This window comes from Gobio gobio, assembly GCF_949357685.1.
Source record: "Gobio gobio genome assembly, chromosome: 15".
NCBI classification, from domain to species: Eukaryota; Metazoa; Chordata; class Actinopteri; order Cypriniformes; family Gobionidae; genus Gobio; species Gobio gobio.
In genome coordinates this window covers 50,974,568-50,991,478 of record NC_137108.1, presented here as the reverse complement: position 1 = coordinate 50,991,478, position 16,911 = coordinate 50,974,568, and the positions used below count along the sequence as shown (strand labels likewise).

Genomic DNA, 16,911 nt, shown 5'->3' with positions numbered 1-16,911 from the left:
GAGGGTGAGTATAAAGCTTGATACATACTCCGCAAGAGCAAAGAAAAAAGTTCTCGCTTCGAGAACTATTGTGTGATTGGTCAGAAATTTAAAATGGACGTGGTTAATGCGGAGAAACGACACCTGTTCTGCACCTGATTTTCTCGTGAAGTATGGAATGTCCTGGCCATAACGAACTTTGTTCTTGTTCTTGCCTCCTCGAGAAGACTAACTAATTTCTTTGTTCTTGATATATGATATATTGATATATTTTATTAGAGAATTCATAATCCACTTAATGTGTTGTGATGTGGTTATAATTGGTCATTTTTCTGTTTTATACATTTTTTTTTTATTGTTTTGAGAGAGAATTTTTTGCAAGGATGTATGAAATTGATCAAAGTGACAGTAAAGTCTTTTACATAGTTACTCGAAAAATAGTTACTTTGTGAAATGTATTAAAACAGAAAACAGTTATTTTAAGTTGCAATAATATTACACTCTTTAATGTATTTTCTTTTTATCAAATAAATGCAGCCTTGATGAGCAGAAAGGACTTCTTTCAAAAGCATTTAAAAAATATTACTGACCCCAAACTTTTGAATGTTAATATATTGTACATTTTATTTTTTTACATGACTGTGAATAAATGAAATTATTTGAAACATGATTTATAATTTATTTGTTCTACTTTCAAGTGAATTTGTGTGTGTATTGTGGCAAATGCAAAGTAGAACCAAACTAATCTTGTTGTTTGATATGGCTACAGGTCTATTCTGACACATCTGTGCATTGCCCACAGAATACCCACACTTTGCCCAAAGTGTGGGCTTGCTGTGGACCCACAAATGGCATCAACTGGGGCCCACTCTACTTGGTGTGGGCCAGCCCTCACTTTGGGCTGACAGTATGTGTGTATGCAGCTCCTTTGAGGATGTTTTTATATTGTTAAGATAGTATTCTTAGCTGGTGCCCCGTATCAAAAAGGGGGAGGGGTCATCTGATACACTCATAACCACACCTTAAGTGACACGTGGCACATTTTGCCTTTCTGTTCTTTTTATTAGGTTATGTTTTTCAAAGAAGAAGAAGAAGAAGAAGAAAGAGGAAACTCCTGAAGTCAAATTAAACAAAACATTAGAGCAAGTGTCATTAATATGGTCACTCCACCTCAGCTCTTCTCTATGCCAACAGTTGATCTGCTAATATTTAAATTAATAAATGGAAACAGAAATATTTCCCCTTGAAATCATCATCACACTCCATGCCAGCAGCTGGAGGAATATGGACCCTAAGCCTGCCAGCCGCCATTAAACAGAAGAAGAAGAAGAAGAAGAAGAAGAAGAAGAAGAAGAAGAAGAAGAAGAAGAAGTGGGCTTTACTCTCAAAACACCAAAGACGCCATTTTAGCGCGACGCAACACAAGCCCTGTGTGTCCCTTTTAGAGACATCCAACGTTATTTATATTTATAAGACACGCCCTCAGTGATTGGCCAGCCTGCCTACCAACGTCTGACGTAGCCAATGAGGTAGGACTATGTGACCAACGTAACGGTGCGTAATTAATATTCATGATGTTAGCTCATGGGGGTTTTTCCTTGCAGTTCATAGTTTCGCTTTCAGATTCGGAAGTTTTTATGGAGGTTCATGCACAGCATTCGCATCGCTGCTGTTTAGTTACTCATTTAAAACTATAATATATTAAATAAATGTGACGGCGACACTAAAAACCATCGATTCTTGCCATTTTGAAGAGTTACAGTTGTGTCCACTGACGAGGTAACTTACGTATGTTTCCTTTATTTTCAATGACATGTGGTATAAATGCACTTCTGCGAAATATTTAAACATAAACAATGTTAAAGTAATTCTCTACTAACTATGGCTTTCAAAACTAATTGCTTAGTTATTAAAAACACTATTAAGTTCGCAAATTCCATTGAGATTAGATTAAAATTAGTTTTAGAGTGAAAGTGAAAGGGATTTACCTGAAAACACAATGAACAAAATATACCATTCTTTTACTTTATACATGCCCTGGAAACCACCCTGCTAAAACCAGACCTGACTGGTCTGGCGAAGCTGGTTTAAGATGGTCTTCCAGTCTGGTTTAAGATAGTCTTAGCTGGTTTAAAATGGTCTTCCAGTCTGGCCAAGCTGGTTTAAGATAATCTTAGCTAGTTTTAGATGGTCTTCCAGTCCGGCCAAGCTGGTTTAAGATAATCTTAGCTAGTTTTAGATGGTCTTCCAGTCCGGCCAAGCTGGTTTAAAATAATCTTAGCTGGTCTAAAATGGTCTTCCAGTCTGGCCAAGCTGGTTTAAGATAATCTTAGCTGGTTTAAATTGGTCTTCCAGTCTGGCCAAGCTGGTTTAAGATAATCTTAGCTGGTTTTAGCTGGTCTTCCAGTCTGGCCAAGCTGGTTTAAGATAATCTTAGCTGGTTTTAGCTGGTCTTCCAGTCTGGCCAAGCTGGTTTAAGATAATCTTAGCTGGTTTAAATTGGTTTTCCAGTCTGGCCAAGCTGGTTTAAGCTAATGTTAGCTAGTTTTAGATGGTCTTCCAGTCTGACCAAGCTGGTTTAAGTTGGTTTTCCAGTCTGGCCAAGCTGGTGTTCAGCTGGTTTTAGCTAGTTTAAGATGGTCTTCCAGTCCGGCCAAGCTGGTTTTAGATAATCTTAGCTGGTTTAAATTGGACTTCCAGTCTGGCCAAGCTGGTTTAAGCTAATGTTAGCTAGTTTTAGATGGTCTTCCAGTCTGACCAAGCTGGTTTAAAATAATCTTAGCTGGTCTAAAATGGTCTTTCAGTCTGGCCAAGCTGGTTTAAGATAATCTTAGCTGGTTTAAATTGGTTTTCCAGTCTGGCCAAGCTGGTTTAAAATAATCTTAGCTGGTCTAAAATGGTCTTCCAGTCTGGCCAAGCTGGTTTAAGATAATCTTAGCTGGTTTAAATTGGTCTTCCAGTCTGGCCAAGCTGGTTTAAGATAATCTTAGCTGGTTTTAGCTGGTCTTCCAGTCTGGCCAAGCTGGTTTAAGATAATCTTAGCTGGTTTTAGCTGGTCTTCCAGTCTGGCCAAGCTGGTTTAAGATAATCTTAGCTGGTTTAAATTGGTTTTCCAGTCTGGCCAAGCTGGTTTAAGCTAATGTTAGCTAGTTTTAGATGGTCTTCCAGTCTGACCAAGCTGGTTTAAGTTGGTTTTCCAGTCTGGCCAAGCTGGTGTTCAGCTGGTTTTAGCTAGTTTAAGATGGTCTTCCAGTCCGGCCAAGCTGGTTTTAGATAATCTTAGCTGGTTTAAATTGGACTTCCAGTCTGGCCAAGCTGGTTTAAGCTAATGTTAGCTAGTTTTAGATGGTCTTCCAGTCTGACCAAGCTGGTTTAAAATAATCTTAGCTGGTCTAAAATGGTCTTTCAGTCTGGCCAAGCTGGTTTAAGATAATCTTAGCTGGTTTAAATTGGTTTTCCAGTCTGGCCAAGCTGGTTTAAGATAATCTTAGCTGGTTTTAGCTGGTCTTCCAGTCTGGCCAAGCTGGTTTAAGATAATCTTAGCTGGTTTAAATTGGTTTTCCAGTCTGGCCAAGCTGGTTTAAGCTAATGTTAGCTAGTTTTAGATGGTCTTCCAGTCTGACCAAGCTGGTTTAAAATAATCTTAGCTGGTCTAAAATGGTCTTTCAGTCTGGCCAAGCTGGTTTAAGATAATCTTAGCTGGTTTAAATTGGTTTTCCAGTCTGGCCAAGCTGGTTTAAGATAATCTTAGCTGGTTTTAGCTGGTCTTCCAGTCTGGCCAAGCTGGTTTAAGATAATCTTAGCTGGTTTAAATTGGTTTTCCAGTCTGGCCAAGCTGGTTTAAGCTAATGTTAGCTAGTTTTAGATGGTCTTCCAGTCTGACCAAGCTGGTTTAAGTTGGTTTTCCAGTCTGGCCAAGCTGGCGTTCAGCTGGTTTTAGCTAGTTTAAGATGGTCTTCCAGTCCGGCCAAGCTGGTTTTAGATAATCTTAGCTGGTTTAAAATGGACTTCCAGTCTGGCCAAGCTGGTTTAAGATAGTCTTAGCTGGTTTAAAATGGTCTTCCAGTCTGGCCAAGCTGGTTTAAGATAATCTTAGCTGGTTTAAGTTGGTCTTCCAGTCTGGCCAAGCTGGTTTAAGATAATCTTAGCTGGTTTTAGCTGGTCTTCCAGTCTGGCCAAGCTGGTGTTCAGCTGGTTTTATCCGGTTTAATCTGGTTTAAACTGGTCTTCCAGTCTGGCCAAGCTGTTTTTTTCAGCAGGGTGGTAATATGATAACGATATGTGATGATACCCTAAACACATTTAATGCGCACAGAACTCTGGTTGTTTGTCATTGCAAAAGCAATAGCACTTATCATTCTATTCATTTTCTGTCTGTCTAATTTATTTAAAAAAAAAAGAAAAAAAAACTGTCCTGTGTGTTCTGAGCTAGATTAACTGAGTCTTGCTACAGCACTTGCATACTGTTGCCCTTGACTGTTCTAGTTGCTTCTTTTGCTCTCATTTGTAAGTCGCTTTGGATAAAAGCGTCTGCTAAATGACTAAATGTAAATGTAAAAGTGTGTTTGATCTGTGACTTGTTTGGCAGTGCTGGTGATGAAGGATAAGATGGCCGTTCCTCTGTTCGCCCTGTTGGCGCTGTGCCTGGACGTGTTTGCAGTGATGTTCTTTGGTGCCGTCCAGCTGTCCCCGTCCTTCATCAATAAGGCCTTCATCATGCTGTGGGCCGGAGGACTGGTCCGATCCGGTCTCCTCCTCTTCCTCTCCTTCGCCTACTCGGGCAGCCCGGCGTGGATGAGAGGACTGGAGGGCGTGCAGACGGCTGTAGTTCACGGGCTTCTCTATCCGGTGTATATCTCCTTCCTCTGGGCTTGTGGCTGGTCCACCGTGGAGCTGGTGTGGGGTTGGCACACCTGGCAAGGGGTAAGATGTGCCAACATACATTTATTTATCCCTCTGGTATTGTTCATTTGGGAGTCACACTTGTGCTGTTCGCAATCAATGTAATATATTTTCCATCTCTTTTTTGAGTCAGCCACACCTGTTCATTTGTGTGTGTATAATAGCGTGTCTGTTTTGTACTCTTGATGTTTTAGTGTGTAACCCTTTCAATGGCAAAAAGAGTATATTATGTGCTGGGCTCGACATTAAAGGGTTAGTTCATCCAAAAATGAAAATTCTGTCATTAATTACTCACCCTCATGTCGTTGGACACCTGTAAGACCTCCGTTCATCTTCAGACACAAATGAAGATATTTTAGTGTAAAGCTGATGCTGAGAAAGGCTTCAGATAGGCCTCCATTGGCATTCAGTACATTTACACTCACAAGACCCATAAAAGGCACTAAAAACGTTGTTACAAAGTCCATCTCACCACAGTGACTCTACAATAATTTTACGATGCGACGACAATAGTTTTTGTGCGCAAAAAAAAATCAAAATAACGCCTTTATCCAACTTGTTCTTGTCTTCCGTGTGTGCCTCCACGACGCATGTTCGAGAATATGACGTTCGGGAATCCATGAAATGCACACTTAAGCCCCATTTTGAGAACTACGCCGAGACCTAAAGCACGATCAATGTAGAATTCAACAGCTTAGACACGCGCGTCTTCCTCTGCTCGTAAACAAATCTCTTCTGGGTCATGTGTCCGAACGCCGGATCTGCGTCATATTCTCACGCATGCGTCGTGGAGACACACACGGAAGACAAGAACAAGCTGGATAAAGGTGTTATTTTGATTTTTTTTTGCGCACAAAAACTATTGTCGTCGCATCGTAAAATGATTGTAGAGTCACTGTGGTGAGATGGACTTTGTAACGACGTTTTAAGTGCCTTTTATGGGTCTTGTGAGTGTAAATGTACTGAATGCCAATAGAGGCCTATCTGAAGCCTTTCTCAGCATCAGCTTTACACTAAAATATCTTCATTTGTGTCTGAAGATGAACGGAGGTCTGACGGGTGTCCAACGACATGAGGGTGAGGAATTAATGACAGAATTTTCATTTTTGGGTGAACTAACCCTTTAACGCTTGTCCGCTTGTCCGGGACAAGTGGATTTTTTGAAGGGGCAAGTGAAAAATAATTTTACTTGCCCGACAGACAAGTATCCTGGTTAAAACGACAAAACAAAAAATAACTAGGGAATCACCAAAGTGCAATAATGATTCTGCATTCAGTGTAAGTGGAGATCGATAGTGGATCATAATATAAAACGAACTGACGTTAATAACGCGCAGCCTCTCGAGGAGAAAATCGAAAACAAATGAGCGCCACTCACACACAAACTCAGTTAACATACACAGTTAAAATTGTGCAGTTTTTATATTTATAACATATGATACAGATACAGTTAAGCAACATTACACTAACAAGAGTGTTGTTTTCCTGAATACCATCACTGAATCCATGCATACTGAAAATGACACTGATTTCATACGCCAGTTCCATAAACAATTATTTAACATTAACTTACATTTTAGATGCAATATGGACTGTTTTTGTTCTATTTCAGCTGCGAAAATAGTTCCAAACAAATATCACAGCAGAACCGTAATGCATCTCACAGCAACAGTGTGTGTTAGTGAATGATTCAGCGTTTTAATGAATCGGTTGAATCAAAGATTCAATGACCTATTCATAAACTACCGCCAAATTCTTGAATGAATCATCCGTTTCACTGAATCGACTCAATGACTCGCTCATACAGACGGTCACATGCCGCCACCTACTGGTGGTTTAGTCTCATCTTTCCAACACTTCTTATTTGTATATTCAAAAATATTTAAAATAATCTCATAACATTATTTAATGCAGTTATAATTTTTTCAGTGTAAATGATTGAATTTGATTGGTAACAGCCTAAAGTGTCTTATTCTAATTTAATTTATAGATCAAATTTAAGAATATAAAAGGAAAGCTGAAGGATATCCTATATTTAATAAGATTATGGAAAAATGCCCTTTATAAAAAGGTACAAATATGAAAAATATGCATATTTAAATATGTCAAAGCTGATTGAACACTGGTGAGAATATTGCTTCAGAATAGATTATATTTACAAAAAAATCCGGACGAGCAAATGTTTTACTCGGACAAGTGAATGACAGATTTATTAACCGGCTTAATGTCGAGCCCTGTATTATGTGTCAGGTGTGTGTGTGTGTAACATCCCATTATTATTTCAGCTTCTACAGGGGTATGTGGTGTTGGCTTTGTCTCTGTTGCTGTGGAAGCGCCATGTCTCTTCTCTCCTTCCCACAGCCAAAAAGCAGGAAATAAAGCAGAAGGGCAAGGCTTCGCTGCAAAGGCTGCTGGGATACATGAAGCCTTTCAGTGGACGCTTTGCAGCCGTCTTCTTCTTTGTGGTTATATCCTCACTAGGTAAAAATGTGCTTATGTGTATATGATTTAATGACCCTCATCAAAATATGAGGAAAATATTAGGAATATGAGGGAAGAGCAAAACACTAACAAAATTATTTGTTATTTATGAATTAAATTACTATGCAAATGCATTGACTACAACATATTTATTTATTAGTTTATTTGACAGGGACAATGCAGAAAAGACATTGCTACAATTTCAAGCAGCCGATGCTCCACATATAGGCTTCTAGCTAAAGGATATTCAGTTTTTAATATTTCATTGGCTCTCTCTTGTTTTTATTTCATTTTTTCGTTCAAAAATTATGTCGCACAATTTGTCATTGCGTTAATATCACAAACTAGCTACTGACTACTACGCAATAATATCTGAATAAAATGTGATCTTTTAGATGCCACGGATCCCCAAATATGATCATCTTTATGAAATTAATATAATGTAAAATTGAAATATTATTTGTGAAATATTGAGTTGCTGTTATATTACTGCTGTTATTGATTAGAAAAATTTATTAAGAATAAAAATAATAACTAATGTAATGATGTAAATAAGGAATATTTACTATTATTATTATTTTTAATAATTTTTTATTCAAATAAATTAATTAATGTATTGTTTAAACCCATTACCTAGCCCTAGACAATACATAATGCCCTCTTTTCTTAAATGTGAGTAAATATTGTGTTATTAAAAGGGGGTGAAACACTCAGTTTCAGTCAATCTCATGTCAATCTTGAGTCCCTATAGAGTAGTACTGCATCCTTCATATCTCCGAAAAGTCTTTAGTTTTATTATATTTATATATATATATAAACATGTTTTGTTTCTTGGAAATATGACAGATTTGACAAAAGCTTGAGCTGACAGTAGAGTAGCTTAAGATAGGACACAGATGTAAATGTATAGATATTTAACAATACCTGTAAAACTTTCATTAACCAAAAAGTTTTAATGGGTGAAATTTAAATATTATTACTGAGTTAAACTCTATTCTATTTCTTCCAGAAAACAAGAAAAGATATCTTATGTCATTTAACTTATCTAGTAAAATCATCTTGATTTAAGATTTTTTTTTAGATATATTTAGACGAGAAACAAGATAAAAATACTAAGTAAGAGCATTTTTTGCAGTGCACACATGGCAAAAAGAAAAATATTATTTCTATATCTAGAATGGCTTTATGGTACTTAGTCTATAAACATATTACAAATGCACAAAATGCAAGTTTATGACAAAAATAGTCTGCAATTTGGCCTTTATTACTCATTTAATACAATATATTTTCTTTTTGATTTTATGGTATTTTTTTATATTTATGCAATAATTATGATCTATTTTTGCCATTGAAAATTGTACAAAACATTTATTTTTATTTTTTTTATATTGCAGTATTTCAGGTTAAAATAGAGACTAGGCCTTCAAAATAATTGTTTTGAAGGCAGATTACCGCCCTCTTTTGGAATTATTTAAGAAATCATGCAACTATGAAAAAAAACGTGAAACTTTGTCCATGTTTAGCATAAGAATCAAGTCTTTAACAGTGTAACCCAACCCTTTAATGTGTCTGGCTCCATTTCAGATGTTCCTCTTTATGTGGCTTTATGATCTGTAAATATTGACGTTGAAATTTAGTCTAGCGTGTAATTTAATACTTACATAGTCTGTCAAATGAAGGAAAGTTACATGTGATCTAATGTCTCTTTTAGTTTCACTTTGGTCAAGTTTGCTTTGATAATAGTTCAGCACTCCAAACCATGCCAAGTTTGTGAACACAGTAAATACAGACCTTAACTTACTGATTCTTCTAGATGTTGTCATTGCAGAATTAGACGATATATGAATATTTACATGCGCATGTCCCACAGGTGAAATGGCGATTCCTCATTACACCGGTAAAATGACAGACTGGATCATGAATGAAGATGAACCTGAGGCCTTTAATCAGGCTATCACTGTCATGACCCTGATGACCATCATGAGGTGAGACCGTTTGGGTTTACACTGATAAAAATGCTCTTTTTATTTCATTTTTTGTCTTGTTTCCAGTCTAAATATCTCAAAATTCTTAAATCAATATGCTTTTACTAGGGAAGTAAAATAACATAAGATATTTTTTCCAATGGGGAAAGAAAAATAATCTTGATTCTGTCCCAAACTAGATTTTAAAACAGAAACAAGATTATTTGTCTTACCCCATTGTCAGATAATTCTGCTTTTTTTTAAGCAAAGACTCACTTAATTATTGATTTTATTTTCAGAAACACAAACAATTACGTCATTTTACTTATCTAGTAAAAGATAAGAATTTTAAAGATTTTTTTATTTTTGGACTGAAAACAAGACAAAAATACTAAGTAAGAAAAGCATTTTTAGCAGTGTAAGAGACTTTTACTCAGCAAGGACACATTAAACTGATCAAAAGTGACGACATTTATCAAGTCAAGTCCAGTCCTCTTCATTTCTCCAGCTGATGCTTCAGCTTTACACTGAGGAGAGGAAATTCATGTTGTTTTAGATCAAAAGCTAAAGTACGTTTTTGATTGATTGATTTCTGTTGTAAAAACTGATTTCAAAATGTAAAAACACATTAAAAAAACATATTGCACAAAAGGAAAACAATCATGTAAATATTATTAGTGTGAATACAAAAATTAAAAGCGCATTCAAAAAAAATAACAAGCATGATTTAATCGCTTAAATGTGTTAGTGTGTGTTTTGGTCATAATTTAGACTTTTTTAAAATCTAATTTCAGCTTTTTATCTCATAATTAGGACTTTTAATCATAATTTAGATTTTTAAGTCATAATTTTGACTTTTAATTCAAAATTTTTAATTTTTATCTTAGAATTTTTAAAGCCATAATTTCAACTGTTCATCTCACAATGACTTAGCATGTCATATTTCTGACTTTTTATCTAATAATGAGGACTTTTACGATCATATTTTCAACATTTTATCTTATAATTATGACTTAGCATGTCATATTTCTGACTTTTTATCTAATAATGAGGACTTTTTCAATCATATTTTCAACATTTTATCTTATAATTATGACCTAGCATGTCATATTTCTGATTTTTTTATCTAATAATGAGGACTTTTACGATCATATTTTCAATATTTTATCTTATAATTATGACCTAGCACAGTGGTCACCAACCTTTTCAAGCCAAAGATCCCTGACCTCAGCCTTGATGAAAGGCAAACTCTATTTATAGATTTTTCATGGCTGATTTGGAGTTTTTTTTTTTTATTTCGAGAACATCTGTCGTTTTTTTTTCTTTTTCTTTGCTTAAGCAAATTATTTTGTTGTTTATTTGCTCTATAACAGCCCAAACTAGCCTTAAAAAAATTAGCCATTTGAAATGTGAGGCAACCACTGCATTTTAATCACTACCCAAACAAAGATACACACATGTAGCATGAGCAGTGTTTTTTTATTTAAATTAGATTGCATAATTTCAAGACTTTATTCAGCTTTAGCTTTGTGAAATTGATACATAAGATACACCTGCACAAAACAAAAACAGATGGACTGAATAAAAAGGCTAATTCACTTTTTGACAGTAGATGGTGCTTATGGAAAAGAAGCTTTCTTTGGGTACCGCTGTAAAATGCCATCAAAACTATTCTGGAGACAGTTTCGTTCAGAGATACATTAATTTAACCCCCCTCCCCTCCCCAATTCAATATTTATATTTTTCTTCCTATATTTCAAGCATTCCGAACAGTTATCTTGCTGGGACTATTTATATCTGGTCCACTTTGTGTTTTTACAGATCAGATATCTGATTTAGCAGAACGATTCCATTTACACTTGGTCACATAAATGTGGTGTCTTCAATTCCCACGTTATAATGGAGTTCACGTCACCGAAATCAACAAAGCTGCATTGTATTGATCAACAGTTAATTTCAAATCAAGGACTGCAATAGGAGAGAGAGTGGCAGAAGCACTGATCATTTAGTTACTTTACTTTTAATGATAATGATTGTGTATGAGCGTCTGCAACTTTTACTTTCCTTTGCGGCAGTTTGCTGAAGAGATATTCAGCTGCAGTAGCGCTGTCATAACTATAGGTCGATTTGTACTGTGTGAATTGAGGTTGCAGAGAATACATTTTGGGAGCATAAGGAGCGATTTCGTGCCTTGATAATGTGTTTGTACGGCTTTACACAGAGAGGCCGGATAGCTGGCCTGAATGGTTGTAACGTTAGTCAAGTAAAAGCAAAACTCACGTATCTGATATTTCACAGGGTTTATTATCAGTGTCGTCGATCCCACGCGCACATGGGGCAGTTTGCAAAACACTTCACTAACAACTGTGTTACTGAACAGAAAATAAACAGTGAGAGCAACAGAAATATTACACGCATACATGCGACGTTCACAGCACGCGCTCCGTCCACGGCGCGGACTGCCTTCTGCATTAAAGGAGCGGTACATAATTCTACTTGTTACATGTTGTTAATTATTTTTCGGTTATTTATCGGGAGCTACCGGGACAGTGATAAAGATCGACCAGTCGATCGCGATCGACGGGTTGGCGACCACTGACCTAGCATGTCATATTTCTGACTTTTTATCTAATAATGAGGACTTTTTCAATCATATTTTCAACATTTTATCTTATAATTATGACCTAGCATGTCATATTTCTGATTTTTTTTATCTAATAATGAGGACTTTTACAATCATATTTTCAATATTTTATCTTATAATTATGACCTAGCATGTCATATTTCTGACTTTTTATCTAATAATGAGGACTTTTACAATCATATTTTCAACATTTTATCTTATAATTATGACTTAGGATGTCATATTTCTGATTTTTTATCTAATAATGAGGACTTTTACAATCATATTTTCAATATTTTATCTTATAATTATGACCTAGCATGTCATATTTCTGACTTTTTATCTAATAATGATGACTTTTACAATCATATTTTAAACATTTTATCTTAGCATGTCATATTTCTGACTTTTTATCTAATAATGAGGACTTTTACGATCATATTTTCAACATTTTATCTTATAATTATGACTTAGCATGTCATATTTTTGACTTTTTATCTAATGAGGACTTTTACGATCATATTTTCAACATTTTATCTTATAATAATGACTTGGCATGTCATATTTTTGACTTTTTATCTAATAATGAGGACTTTTACGATCATATTTTCAACATTTTATATTAGCATGTCTTATTTCTGACTTTTTATCTAATAATGAGGACTTTTACAATCATATTTTCAAAATTTTATCTCTTAATTATGACTTTATGATAATTGAGCTGATCAGTAATATAGTTGTATATTTAGTGTCCCCATTTATAATGTTACAAAATAAATGTTGTTCTTTCTATTCATCAAAGAATCCTAAAAGAAAGTAAAAAAAACACTGATAATAATCGTAAATGTGTCTTGAGCATCAAATCCTCATATGAGAGTGATTTCTGAAGGATCATGTGACACTGAAGACTGGAGTAATGATGATAAATTCAGGAAATATATTTTATTTTACTATATATTCACACAGAGAACATCTGATCTACAATGGAATAATATTTCACTATTTTTACTGTATTTTTGATCAAATAAATGCAGCCTTGGTGAGCAGAAAAACCTCACCTTTAAATGCATTAAAGAAGCACATCTCAAGATGTCCTCCTGTTTTCCGCAGCGCTGTGTGTGAGTTTGTGTGTGACCTCATCTACAACATCACCATGAGCCGAATACACACGTCCATCCAAGCGCTCGTCTTCCAGTCGGTGCTGAAACAGGATATCGCGTTCTTCGATAAAGCTTCCACAGGTGAAACTGCAGACATATGGCATTAGTGCTGGGTTATGAACGGTGTGTGTTACTCCTGCTGTGTGTTACTCCTGCTGTGTGTTACTCCTGCTGTGTGTTACTCCTGCTGTGTGTTACTCCTGCTGTGTGTTACTCCTGCTGTGTGTTACTCCTGCTGTGTGTTACTCCTGCTGTGTGTTACTCCTGCTGTGTGTTACTCCTGCTGTGTGTTACTCCTGCTGTGTGTGTTACTCCTGCTGTGTGTTACTCCTGCTGTGTGTGTTACTCCTGCTGTGTGTTACTCCTGCTGTGTGTTACTCCTGCTGTGTGTTACTCCTGCTGTGTGTGTTACTCCTGCTGTGTGTGTTACTCCTGCTGTGTGTTACTCCTGCTGTGTGTGTTACTCCTGCTGTGTGTTACTCCTGCTGTGTGTTACTCCTGCTGTGTGTTACTCCTGCTGTGTGTGTTACTCCTGCTGTGTGTGTTACTCCTGCTGTGTGTTACTCCTGCTGTGTGTTACTCCTGCTGTGTGTTACTCCTGCTGTGTGTTACTCCTGCTGTGTGTTACTCCTGCTGTGTGTTACTCCTGCTGTGTGTGTTACTCCTGCTGTGTGTTACTCCTGCTGTGTGTTTACCTGCTGTGTGTTACTCCTGCTGTGTGTGTTACTCCTGCTGTGTGTTACTCCTGCTGTGTGTTACTCCTGCTGTGTGTTACTCCTGCTGTGTGTTACTCCTGCTGTGTGTTACTCCTGCTGTGTGTTACTCCTGCTGTGTGTTACTCCTGCTGTGTGTTACTCCTGCTGTGTGTTACTCCTGCTGTGTGTTACTCCTGCTGTGTGTTACTCCTGCTGTGTGTTACTCCTGCTGTGTGTTTACCTGTTTCCTGTCCAGGTGACATCGTGTCCCGCATCACCACGGACACCAACACCATGAGCGAGTCTCTGAGTGAGAAGCTTAGTCTGCTGATGTGGTACTGCATGCGGGTCATCTTCCTGTTCGGCTCCATGATGCTGCTCTCCCCCAGACTCTGCTTCTTCACCGCACTCGGCCTGCCCATCATCTGGATCATCCCTGAGCTTTCCGGACAGTTCTACCAGGTAACACTCATCCATCCATCCATCCATCCATCCATCCATCCATCCATCCATCCATCATCCATTATTCCATCCATCCATCCATCATCCATTATTCCATCCATCCATCCATCCATCCATTCCATCATCCATTATTCCATCCATCCATCCATCCATCCATCCATCCATCATCCATTATTCCATCCATCCATCCATCCATCCATTCCATCATCCATTATTCCATCCATCCATCCATTATTCCATCCATCCATCCATCCATCCATCCATCATCCATTATTCCATCCATCCATCCATCCATCCATTCCATCATCCATTATTCCATCCATCCATCCATCCATCCATTCCATCATCCATTATTCCATCCATCCATCCATCCATCATCCATTATTCCATCCATCCATTCATCCAATCCATCCATCCATCCATCCATCCATTATTCCATCCATCCATCCATTCCATCCATCATCCATTATTCCATCCATCCGTCCATTCCATCCATCATCCATTATTCCATCCATCCATCCAATCAATCCATCCATCATTCCATCCAATCAATCCATCCATCCATCCATCCATCCATCATTCCATCCATCAATCCATCCATCATTCCATCCATCAATCCATCCATCATTCCATCCAATCAATCCATCCATCATTCCATCATTCCATCCATCCATCCATCCATCCAATCAATCCATCCATCATTCCATCAATCCATCCATCCATCCATCATTCCATCCATCAATCCATCCATCCATCATTCCATCCAATCAATCCATCCATCATTCCATCCAATCCATCCATCATTCCATCCATCCCTCCATCCATCCAATCAATCAATCAATCCATCCATCATTCCATCCAATCCATCCATCATTCCATCCATCAATCCATCCATCATTCCATCCAATCAATCCATCCATCCATCCATCATTCCATCCATCCATCCATCCATCCAATCAATCCATCCATCATTCCATCCAATCCATCCATCCATCCATCATTCCATCCATCAATCCATCCATCCATCATTCCATCCAATCAATCCATCCATCATTCCATCCAATCCATCCATCATTCCATCCATCCCTCCATCCATCCAATCAATCAATCAATCCATCCATCATTCCATCCAATCCATCCATCCATCCATCATTCCATCCATCCATCCATCATTCCATCCATCCATCCATCCATCATTCCATCCATCCATCCATCATTCCATCCAATCAATCCATCCATCATTCCATCCATCATTCCATCCATCCATCCATCCATCATTCCATCCATCATTCCATCCATCCATCATTCCATCCATCATTCCATCCATCCATCCATCCATCATTCCATCCAATCCAATCCATCCATCATTGCATCCATCCATCATTGCATCCAATCCAATCCATCCATCCATCCATCATTCCATCCAATCAATCAATCAATCCATCCATCCATCCATCCATCATTCCATCCATCCATCCATCCATCCATCAATTAAAATTACAATGAAAAAAATTAAAATAAAAACTGATTCAATATATTAATACAAATTATAATAGTATCTCATTGATACCTTCAAAATATAGATCTACAGATGCAAATAGATAAAGTGTATTAAAATATGCATTTATTTAGGTTGTTTTCTTTGCATGAGTCAAAGTGAAAAACCTGAAAATTTATAAATAGTTTTGCCTATTTAGCCTTAAACACATTAAAATTGATTTAAAAATTGTAAATAAATCATGCACAGAAATGTCACACTGATTGTGAGATGCAGCAGTTTTCCACTAATGTTAGTGTTTTTCAGACGTGCAGATGTTTTGCTGATGTTTATCGAGTGCTCTTATGTTGATGTGCGATTTCCCCTCAGAAACTCTCAGCTCAAGTGCAGGATTCTCTGGCGAAGGCCAATGATGTCGCAACGGAGACGTTCTCTTCCATGAAGACCGTCCGGAGCTTCGCTAACGAGGACGGAGAAACCCAGAGGTACAGGAAGTGCTTAGAGGGCACGTACGCCCTCAACAAAGTGGAAGCCGCCGCTTATGCTGCCTCGACGTGGACCAATAGTGTGAGTTGTGTTGGTATACTTCACTATTCTATGCATTCTGGGTGCTCACTATTAAAGGGTTAGTTCACCCAGAAATGTAAATTCTGTCATTAATTCCTCACCCTCATGTCGTTCGACACCCGTCAGACCTCCGTTCATCTTCAGACACAAATGAAGATATTTTAGTGTAAAGCTGATGCTGAGAAAGGCTTCAGATAGGCCTCCATTGGCATTCAGTACATTTACACTCACAAGACCCATAAAAGGCACTAAAAACGTCGTTACAAAGTCCATCTCACCACAAAGATGGTCTTCCAGTCTGGCCAAGCTGGTTTAAGTTAATCTTAGCTGGTTTAAGATGGTTTTAGCTGGTTTAGGATGGTCTTCCAGTCTGGCCAAGCTGGTTTAAGATAATCTTAGCTGGTTTAAGATGGTTTTAGCTGGTTTAGGATGGTCTTCCAGTCTGGCCAAGCTGGTTTAAGTTAATCTTAGCTGGTTTAAGATGTTTTAGCTGGTTTAGGATGGTCTTCCAGTCTGGCCAAGCTGGTTTAAGATAATCTTAGCTGGTTTAAATTGGTCTTCCAGTCTGGCCAAGCTGGTT

General features: G+C 37.5%; 1 protein-coding gene across 1 annotated transcript in view; it reads left to right on the top strand.

Annotated features, from left to right (window-relative positions):
* The first annotated feature begins 1,341 nt into the window (after window positions 1-1,341).
* tap1 (transporter 1, ATP-binding cassette, sub-family B (MDR/TAP)) overlaps window positions 1,342-16,911 on the top strand; it is a 29,753-nt gene continuing 14,183 nt past the window's right edge. The window contains exons 1-7 of the mRNA XM_079838053.1: window positions 1,342-1,758; window positions 4,568-4,902; window positions 7,167-7,362; window positions 9,233-9,347; window positions 13,060-13,190; window positions 14,061-14,266; window positions 16,134-16,331. Coding sequence (XP_079694179.1) covers window positions 4,576-4,902; window positions 7,167-7,362; window positions 9,233-9,347; window positions 13,060-13,190; window positions 14,061-14,266; window positions 16,134-16,331 — 1,173 coding nt within the window. The 5' untranslated portion in view covers window positions 1,342-1,758; window positions 4,568-4,575. The remainder of the gene's footprint in view (window positions 1,759-4,567; window positions 4,903-7,166; window positions 7,363-9,232; window positions 9,348-13,059; window positions 13,191-14,060; window positions 14,267-16,133; window positions 16,332-16,911) is intronic.